Here is a 9,647-nt window from a genome sequence, read left to right as displayed (position 1 = left end):
GGGGGGGGGGGGGGGCAACGGCTCCTAGCTCTGGCATAGCCCTCGATTCTTAACCTCGAGACGACCGACCAATATCGGCCAATCTCGGCCACAATCTCGGCCAATCTCGGCCTCACCGACTCCCAGCTCTCGGACAGCATCGTGGCGTCGCGGTCGGCGACGAACATCGCCGCCTCCTCCTGGTTCGTCTTTGCCTTGGCCTCGCTCTTGGCCGTGCGCTCGGCGTAGAACTGCTCGATCGCGCCCCGCGCCTCGGCCTCCTTCTCGGCCAGCGCAGCCGACGCGGCGGCCGCACGCTCCGCGAGCTTGTTCTCCTGCGCACGCACAGCGGGAGAGAGGGGCGTCGCGTCGGACGGCGACGGCGGGGGGGCAAGGCCTGGGGTGGGTGTTTCCAACGAGGCGGACTCGCAGCGGCGCATGCCATCGATGTGGTGGAGGGCTGTGTGTGTGTCGGGGGTAGAGGTGGAGGCGGGCGACGGGAGAGGGCGGGGGGGGAGAGAGTCTCGGGATTCTCATCTCTCTCGAGTGTGGAAGGCGTGCTCTCCTGCGCCATGCGGTACTCGGCCAGCGGCCCGATCTGCAGAAGGGGGGGAGGGGGGGGTCACGAGAGTCGTTGTGCGCGCGTGGTGTGTGTGTGTGTGTGTGTGTGTGTGTGTGTGTGTGTGTGTGTGTGTGTGTGTGTGTGTGTGTGTTGTCGTTCCGCTGAGGGGCGCCGGTGGGGAGGGGGGGGGGGGCAAGGGGGCCGGGAGGGGGCGCGCCGTCGGCATCGAAAAGTCTGGCGGGGGCTCGGAGGCCATGCCACCGCCCAACATCCCTCCGTCCATGCCTCCGCCCATGCCTCCGCCCATGCCTCCGTCCATCATCATGCCCCCGTCGGCTGGGGCGCCGAGCCCCTCCATGCCGAAGCCGTCCACCGGCGGCGCCTCGAGGGGCGGCGCGCCAAACATGTCCATGCCGCCCTCAGCGGGCGGTGCGCCGAGATCCTCCGGCGGCGGCGCGCCAAAGTCCATGCCGCCCTCGGCCGGCGGCGCGGCGAAATCGTCCGGCGGCGGCGCGCCAAAGTCCATGCCGCCCTCGGCCGGCGGCGCGGCGAAATCGTCCGCCGGTGGCGCGCCAAGGTCCATCCCGCCCTCAGCCGGAGGCGCGCCAAAGTCCTCGGACGGCGGCGGCACAGCTTCCTCGTTCACCGTGAAGACGTCGTCCATCGCTCTGGCGCGGAGCGGGGAGGTAGTGAGGCGTGCGGCGAGGGCAGTCTGCGGGTCTTAGGGGCGGTGAGCCGCGCGCAAGCACCTGTGTTTTGGGCTGTGGGGTGGTCACTTTTGGGTGCACGCCGCGGGAAAGAATTTTTCCGGGGGCGCGCAGTGGCGGTGGGGACCCTGTCCTCCTCCCCTATCCCTCGTTTGGGTTGTCTGTTTTCTTTCTTTCTGCGCAGTGGCGGTGAACCTTCTTTTGTAGACCGCTAGGATTGAGTAGCTCCGCTCTCAATCCTAGTGAAGTCGAAGGATTGTGAGCAGCACTCCTCGCAATCGTAGCATCTCTGTACGATTGCTAGCACCTACGCTCGCAATCCTACATCTTCTAGGACTAAGAGCAGCTCCGCTCCCAAGGTGACTGGTGACGCCTACGACTAGGGGGCGTTCTGCAGTTAAGCTTGAGGGGAAACCTGGTACACGGAGAGTATTCTCGTATTGCTAGCTCCAAGGAGAGGGGGCGTTCCGCAGCTAAGGGGACCCACAGCGCGAGGGAAAAAATCCGCCGCTGGGGATACCCGGAGCGCAGAGGCCAGAGCCAACCCTCGGAGGAGACCCGTGTTATGGCCCTGCGACCGCGCACCCCCCAGGGCTAGGGCTATCGTCTGGCAACTGGGGCGCTTCTTAGCTCCCCGATCCTGGGCGTGCGGTTAATGACTGCACCCCAAGTGTGCTCACGGTGACACACGGTTAGTGCTCCAACGGCCAACGCGAGGGGTGGTGGCTGGGGGGTGGTGTGTTGGTGTCCACACACGGTGCACAGCCGCTGACCGCGGACGCGCGTTTTGTCAGGCGTGGTGCGCGTCAAAAAAAGCACAAACGGATAGCGCGCGGGCGGACAGGGCGCCCTCGTCGCTCATATTCAATTTCTCAGTGAAGGTATCACGTGCCTTACCGTATAATATAGCCCACACAGACACACACCTCGGCCCCTGCGTGTGCTCTCGTGACGTGCATCACTTCATCTCTGCCACCCTGGCCGCGGCCTTGGTCTTCAGCGCAAACGCCTCGTTCTGCACACACACGATCGGCGGGGTGAGAGAGAGCAGGCGTGTCGGGCGGGCGCGATGTTCTGTGGCGCGCGCGCCGTTCTATCGACGTAGCCGTCCATCAGGCGCGTGATGCGCTCCACGTTCGACACGACGAGGAGGAGCCCGCCGAACGCTCCAACGTAGCCGAACGCCCCCGGGACATAGCGCGCGGGGTTCATCAGACACCGCGCGAAGCAGCTCGCCTGGACGCGGGCGGCGGCGGCGGCGTCAGCGCAGGCGGCGCCGGTGGTGGCGGCAGCCCGGCTTTGGTGCCGCAGTCAAACACGGGGGAGAGAGGTGCGGGAGGAGGCGCGGGCGGTGGCGGAACGGGTGGTGGCGGAGGTGGAACGGCGGAGGCGGGCAGGAGCACCTACTCCGCCAGCTCGAAAGAATTTAGACAACCGTCCCTCCTTGTGTCTATCTGAACCAGTTACTTCCTGAAGTAACTACTTACTCTGAGAAGTAACTCCCCGCCCCGCGCCTGCAATGGCCCCTAGCCCCCGCCCACAGGCCACAGCTCCCTAGACGCAGGGCAGACCTGGACTGGAACGGACCCGCCCCCTAATACTCCTCTGAGGAGTGGTGGCCATCGTCGGAGTCGGTAGGAGGACTCCCTGTTCTTGTGTGGGGCTTGCCTTGGACTTGTGTATGCCGGGCGTGTCGAGCACTTGGTCGCGGCGGCGGGGAGACCTCCTGCGCTCCCCATGCGGCCTCACCGGAGCCTGCGGCGTGCTTGGGCATGCGTGTAGAGGAATGTTCGACATCGAGAGAGATTTTTAGCAATACCAAACAACTCTAACACTCACACGTCATTTGGGGCCTGGAGCCCTGTTCACGCGCGCGCGAGACGTGCAGACAGGGTTGCCAGGTGAGAGCGAATCTTTCTTTGTAGCGAGTCGGCTTCCAAAATTCTTTCTTTTTGCACGACACTGGGCACCTGCGAGGGAGCTTTGTTCTAAAATTCTTTCTTTGCACAGTGTTGTAGAGCGAGCTCTCGTAAAATTCTGTTCCGAGAAGGCGGTTAGCTCTCCCTTCCGCTCGGATCACGATCCGCTGTGATCAAGAGGAAGTAAGCCCGCATTTAGACGCAGGCCTTCTCCGCGCGTCCGCCGAGGAGGGTACATGCACACTCGATGCCGTCGGGCGGCGTGCTCGAGTGCGAGCCGAGTACTAAATGGTTCCCGATCTTCGTGTCCAAGCTTTCTGGCGCGACCGGCAAGGTGGTGGCCGTGACTGGCTGCACGTCTGGCACGGGATTTGTGTGCGCTCTGACGTGCGCTCGCAAGGGCGCCCACGTGGTCATGCTGAACCGGAGCTCGAGCCGAGCAAGTAAGGCCGAACGCCAGATCAGGGATCTGGTGCCTGACTCGACGGTGGAGACGATCGAGTGTGATCTCGCGAGCTTTACCAGTACTCGCAAGGCGGCAGACACCCTCATTCAGAAATTCGGCGCCCAAGGCGTTGACGTGCTGTGCTGCAACGCTGGCGTGGGCTCGTCCTCTGATCTTGCGACCGAGGACGGCTACGGAATTCAGATGCAAACGAATCACCTGTCCCACTTTCTGCTGACGACGAAGTGCTTCCCCCTGCTCGAGATGGCAGCCAAGCAGCGTGGCGAGGCTCGCATCGTCAACCACTCGTCGCTCGCACGCGACTTCCCTCGAACACTGAGCGAGAAGCACCTGGGCCCAAATGGCGGCCAGCTCGGCGGCAACGGCAACTACCTCATCTTTGGACCCAGCTGGAGGCGGTACTACATGACTAAGCTCGCAAATTCTGTGGCGACCCAGGCAATCCACGAGCGGCTCAAGGCACGCCGCTCAGCCGTCAAGGCCGTCTGCGCCGCACCTGGTCTCGCTTACACCGGCATGGCTGAAAAGTTCGCCTCATCTGGATTGATCGACAGCCTTTTCTTCCAGCTTACCAAGTGTTTGTTGCAATCGGCCGAGGAGGCCACCATGCCGCTGCTACAGTGTTGCCTCGGCGAAGTTTCGTCGGGCGCGTGCATAGAGCCGTCTTCCGGTCCCTTAGGTCCCGTAATCCGCCTGTGGGGTCCGGCGGTGGAGGTGAAGCTGTCCGCCAAAGTGAAGGACCCCGCCTCTTGCCAGATGCTGTGGGAGTTGAGTGAGAAGGCGTGTGGGGAGTGGAAGCTGTGAGCCTCAGTGCGTGATTTGACATCCCCCGGTGGCTGTATACGTGAGTGAGTATCGGATAGACCACATCTAATCAAATCTAGAGCCGATCGTTGCGCGCCCCCACAGCTTTAAGCATTTCACGAAAGAAAGAAAACAGACAGTGGAAAAGCATAATAAATGAATAGAGCAAGCATCTCTGGGAGAGATGGGTGACTCACGAACACAGTGGCACAGCGCACACCCAAGGAGAAAGCTCCGTGTTTTTCTTTCTTTGACGGCCGAGCCAGTTCCGAGAATTGCTCTCCCGCTGCAAGCACTGCTCAGGTCATGGCGCCCTCGGTGCGGATCGTGCAGGCTGGCGTTCCGTCGGTGGTTGGCACATTCGCAGCCAAGAGCCCGACCGCAGAGATTCCAAAAGGCTTCGCCGCCGTCTGTGAGAGTATGCGATGGCCGACAGCGGAGAGCTGGCGATCGCTGGCCGATCAGCAGAAAACTTGGTTCCTGCACGAGAACGGCGCCTACATCTATCGCAACACCCGCGTGCCGCGACGGGCAGTGGTGGATAGACGAGCCGTCCGGGGGCGGCGTCTACGTCGCGAAGAGCGACTCAGATCTGCCGCCGACTGAGGGCGCGGTTCACGCCTCAAAATGTAAAAAAAAATGTTCGAGATCTCACACCTGTTTAGTCAAAGACTAGAGAGTAGAGAGAGAGAGAGAGATTTGTAAACCAACACAAGAAATCGCGAGACTCTCACAGACTACACAGACAGTGATTCTTGACATCAGAGGCAGAAAAAGAAAGAAAACAGCAAAGCAGGAATCAGGTCCCCACCCCCTGCACGTCCCCGATCCTCTTCAGAAAGAACAAGACAGAAAACGAGGGATGGGAGGAGACAGGTGAGGGAGCAGTCAGGGGAAAAGAATTCTTAAAATACAAGCCTCTCTAACAGCACACTGGGTTCCAACTTTTTCTGGGGTATTGTCTGGTAGGCTCGGCGGCCATCCCTGCTCTAGCGGAAATTTTCTGTATATCGTGAAAAAAAATATTCTTAGCTTCAAGCCCCCCTCCGAGACTAGGGACAGCGATCTGAGGTCCAACTAGGCGTATGCATTGCCCATCCATGGCTATCACCTGGACCCATCAACAGGCGCCTGCGGCGCCGTGGTCACGAGGTGTTGTTCACACCTGGGCAAGCATTCGTGCAGCACAGTACACCTGGTATGTCTTCTGCCAGGGTCCATCTTTTCCCGGGTATGGTATGGTGGCGCCAACCCACCTCGAGACCATACCCCCCCGCCTCTGGGAAGACCTTGGGTTATGGTAGGGCTAGCCTTGGGCGGTCAGGACCATGCCCCCCCCCCTTTGCGTCTGAACCACAGCGTGTCCCGACTCGACCGCCGGCGTCCCGCTCCGGGGATGTTTCTCTTCTTATCCGTTACCATGTAGAGCAAGGCCGAGGGCGGGCCCTTTTCGGGCTTGGGCCGCCCTCTCGCCCGCACCTCGGCGGGGCTTGCACGTGGTAGCGGCGGCTCAAGATCCCAGCGATCTCGAGTTCTTCACGCTATCCACAAGCCCAGGGCTTGGTTTGCTGATAACCGCATCTCGCTCTGCGCATCTCTGAGGCTACCCGCGCGCCGACTGCTACGCGCGCGGCGAGAGGCGCACCCCATCGGGGACAGGATTGAGGCCCCTGTACAAGCTCGGCAACGCTGCCGTCGTTGCCCTCCCGAGCCCTCAACACGATGCCGCACATTGCGCAACCCGTTCTGCGCACATGCCGCAGGGAGGAGTTTTCACTCTCCCGTCCGAGTTTCTCCTTCCTGCAGGGCGAGAGACATCAGCCTCTCTACTTCCAGGAGAACATCTACGCCACACGCTATCCCGACGGTCCACAACCCACACTCTCGCTGCAGTCGATCCAGCCCTCGCACTCCCCACTGGAGATCTAGCCGAGGCCCCGGCGGACAGGATTGGAGCCCCTGTGCTGCGTCTGTGGTGATATGTGGGGGACACTTTCTCCTCCCTATTCATGTCAGTCACTCGACTGCGTCGAGGGGGGGGACGTCTGAACCACAGCGTGTCCCGACTCGACCGCCGGCGTCCCGGTCCGGGGATGTTTCTCTTCTTATCCGTTACCATGTCAGATCGCCCGACCGCGTCCCGGTGCTCTGTGGTCGGATTTGTGACGCCGCCGCACCGCGCCGCGGCCGGGGGCCCTCCGGAGGCCAAGGATGGCCGTGGCGGACCGGGACGAGCTCTGGGAGGTAGAGTGTCAGTGTATATATTGTAGAGGCCAACCTTGTGCACAATATATCTCAGTCTAGCTAAGCCAGGGGAGGCGATACCGCGGCCGTACAGCAGCTTGATGGTGCTTCGCCGGCGTGCGTCCCGGAGCGGTCCCGGTTGGGCGGTCCGAAGGAGAAAACTCAGGACAACGCCGACACCGCTCTGATTCGACTTTTTACTTCAAACAAAGACGGCGGCACGTGCCGCGCCGTGGCGCGTGCCGCGCGTGCATCGGAGAAGGGCAGTTCGTCGTGTTCACGCCGGGATGGTGTCCTGAGTAACCTGCACCCGAGGGTTTTACCAAGCTGCCAACCCTATTCACGCACTGTGCGCAAAAGACCACACCAACCAACCAACTGTTTCCGGGCCTGAGTGCGCGAAGTGCGGGACCAGCCAACCAGTCCCCCCCCCCCCCCCCTGTGAAAGCACGAAGAAATCTCTCGGAAGTGTCCGCTGGCCGCGAGATCTGCGAGAGTGTCGCGCGGGCCGCGAGATCTGCGAGTGACCTAAGGCTGGGCGCCCACGATGCCCGTGCTTTGCGACCTCATCGGACCTGGCGCACCACTGCGCACTGGACGCAACGACTGCCTCAGTGATCGGCCTACCGCGCGCCGGGCCTCGCGGCAGCCCGTGGCGGTTCGTGCGCGCTGCGCTTGCGGTGACGGCGGCTCACGACCCCATTGCCGAGAGGGCTAAGGCAACAGCGAAGGCAGCAATTGCCTCGGTGCTTGCCACGTATAAGGACAAGGCTGTGTAAAAACGGTTATGTGTGTAATGATCTGTGATCTGTAAGGGTCCGCCCGCAGGCGCATTTTGTATACCGAGGCGGTGCCCGGTGCCGAACCTGTCGGACCTTAAGACAGCATTGTAGATCCCTGGGCGAGGGTGGTGGCGTCCCCGCGTCGGGAGGGGGCAGGGGCTGTCTGGTTTGTGGTTATGTGTGTAATAGACAATATGTGTGCGGAGAGTGCGGGACCAACCAACCAACATCTGGAGGCCTGGAGTGCGCAGAGTGGGGGACCACCCAACCAACCCAGGGCCCGGAGTGGGTGAATAGGGTTGGCAGCTTGGTATAAAACCCTCGGGTGCTGGGCAACCATTCAGGGCGACGAGTACTCATGACCGATGCGTTTCACGATCAGCGGGCGACCAGCCTGGCCGCGCTGCAGGAGGCGCAGGAGCTCGCCAAAGCCTCCAGCTCTGCTCTCTCGGTGCTGCGGTGGAGCGCCAGCAAGGTCGCCGCCTGCAGTCTCAGGCGCTCGCGGTTGCTGGAGGACAAAGACACTGGCCCCAGCCTGCTTTCTGGTCGATCTGGTCGACATCAGGACCCAGCCTCGGCGGACCACTACTCGGCGGAGTGCCAGGCGCTGCAGCCGCTGAGGCGTATTCAGCGGCAGCTGTCTCTCCTCGAGCCCTCCATACCCGGCCCGATGCGCTGGCTAATTCACGTGATGGTGAACAGCCGTCACGACAGCCAGCAGCTGCTGCGCGGCATGCTGATCGCGCTGGCGCCGTTCGACTTCTCCGTCTTCCACTTCGACGCTCGCTCGCCCGCCGACGAGACGGCGCTCCGCTATAGCCGGCAGCGCTGGTTCGCAGAGGCGCGGGTGGTGCACCGCGGCTTTGTCCGCGGGACCGGGTGTATCCTCGAGGCGCTCCAGACCACGGTCGGCTGGATGCTCGGCCAGCGCCGCGGCGTGCCCTCGCCGCAGCAGGAGGAGACTGCGCGGCGAGATGGTCAGTTCACAGGACGAGCTCACTGCGAGGTAGGTGTGTACTCGCACCTGTGGAAGCTCGACTCGGACCTGGACCTCTCCCTCCTCGACCTCGCCGCCTTCCGCGCCCTGGTTGCCCACCGCGCGCCTCCTCTCGCAGCCCGCTGACGCGCGTGCTGCAGCCTTGATCAATCACGCATCCGTCGTCACTCCAGGCGCGCCCTTCCTCTCGCAGCCCGCCGTCGTGCCTGTGCGGCGCGGCCGGCGCGGCTCTGACCGCACCTCACTCATGGCGGAGCTCGCACGGCGCGACAATGATTCGCGGCTCACGCGGCCGACTGCGCGGGTCGCGGGACGGGAGCGAGTCGCGTCGCAGCGCCTGCTGCCCAACGGCGACACGCCCGACCTGATCGAGATCATGTGCCCGCTCATCGACGCGGCGCTGCTGCCGGCTTGGCACGCCGCAATCACGCCGATGGAGACGCGAAACGACTTTGCGGCCGAGCAGGCGCGCGAGACCCTCCGCTCAACTGCACCCCTGCGCGAGTCCTCCGGAGCACGGCCCACGGTGCCTGGCTGCAGGCGCTCAACGGGCTCGCAAACGCCTTTGCCCAGGCGGCGGGCCGGTGGCCGCCGCCGCGCCCGCTGCAGCCGAGCGACGACCTGCGACCCGTGACTTTCCGGCCGGCGGGGCTGGTCTTCGACTACGTGCCGCTCATCCACCGAGACACGCGGCTAGTAGGCTGGGGCGCCGCCGCCCACAGGCGCGTCAACGGCACGCGCTGCCCCAGGCTGCTGACGGCTGCCGACGGAGGCCGGCGGGCGAGGTGGAGGGTGTGGGCACAGGAGGCGACGGCGAACGCGACGGCGCGCGTGGCGGAGCGGCCGTGGCGGTGGACGTACGTGTGATGTGTGCGGGTGCTCTAAGTTATAGAGAGACCGACGGAACGCGAACACACGCGATGCAACAGCATCAACGGAGCGCGAACGACAGCGCCGGGCCAAAGCACGTTACACGCTCGGCGCCGCTCCCACAGCCCCGTCGCACCTCCTCCCCCGCGTCCAAAACTACATCATCGAGCGCGCCTGTACCAGCTGTAGCTCTCGCAAAACGAGGCGGTGTGCATGCAAAAGGGCCCAGGGCGCCGCCCTCGGAAGCTTCGCGAGGGCTTCGCGAGCGTCGTTACCAAGCGTGGAAGGGCGGGGGGCCGCGTGTGCTCCATTCCCCT

General features: G+C 63.4%; 3 protein-coding genes across 3 annotated transcripts; 2 read left to right on the top strand and 1 right to left on the bottom strand.

Moving 5' to 3' along the window:
* Positions 1-79: 79 nt before the first annotated feature.
* EMIHUDRAFT_445002 (hypothetical protein) lies at positions 80-1,307 on the bottom strand (the record flags this gene model as incomplete). The annotated part of the gene is made up of 4 exons (XM_005771470.1): positions 1,291-1,307; positions 759-1,209; positions 545-577; positions 80-314 (listed from the first exon to the last, which is right to left on the bottom strand). Coding segments are annotated over exons 2-4 (714 nt in total), but the record flags the coding sequence as incomplete, so codon positions are not given.
* A 2,107-nt stretch (positions 1,308-3,414) lies between these two features.
* Positions 3,415-4,437, top strand: EMIHUDRAFT_75551 (hypothetical protein; the record flags this gene model as incomplete). The annotated part of the gene is made up of 1 exon (XM_005771469.1): positions 3,415-4,437. One exon carries the CDS (start codon positions 3,415-3,417, stop codon positions 4,435-4,437), a length of 1,023 nt encoding a protein of 340 aa, XP_005771526.1.
* Positions 4,438-7,818: 3,381 nt separating this feature from the next.
* EMIHUDRAFT_445001 (hypothetical protein) lies at positions 7,819-9,369 on the top strand (the record flags this gene model as incomplete). Its single annotated transcript, XM_005771468.1, has 5 exons — positions 7,819-8,398; positions 8,474-8,560; positions 8,634-8,926; positions 9,001-9,090; positions 9,161-9,369. The coding sequence occupies 5 exons, from the start codon at positions 7,822-7,824 to the stop codon at positions 9,215-9,217; spliced, it is 1,104 nt and encodes a 367-aa protein (XP_005771525.1). The 3' UTR covers positions 9,218-9,369.
* Between the last annotated feature and the right edge of the window lie 278 nt (positions 9,370-9,647).

Source organism: Emiliania huxleyi, assembly GCF_000372725.1.
Source record: "Emiliania huxleyi CCMP1516 unplaced genomic scaffold EMIHUscaffold_383, whole genome shotgun sequence".
NCBI classification, from domain to species: Eukaryota; Haptophyta; order Isochrysidales; family Noelaerhabdaceae; genus Emiliania; species Emiliania huxleyi.
The sequence above is the reverse complement of the archived record's forward strand: the minus strand, read 5'-3'. Positions and strand labels throughout refer to the sequence as shown.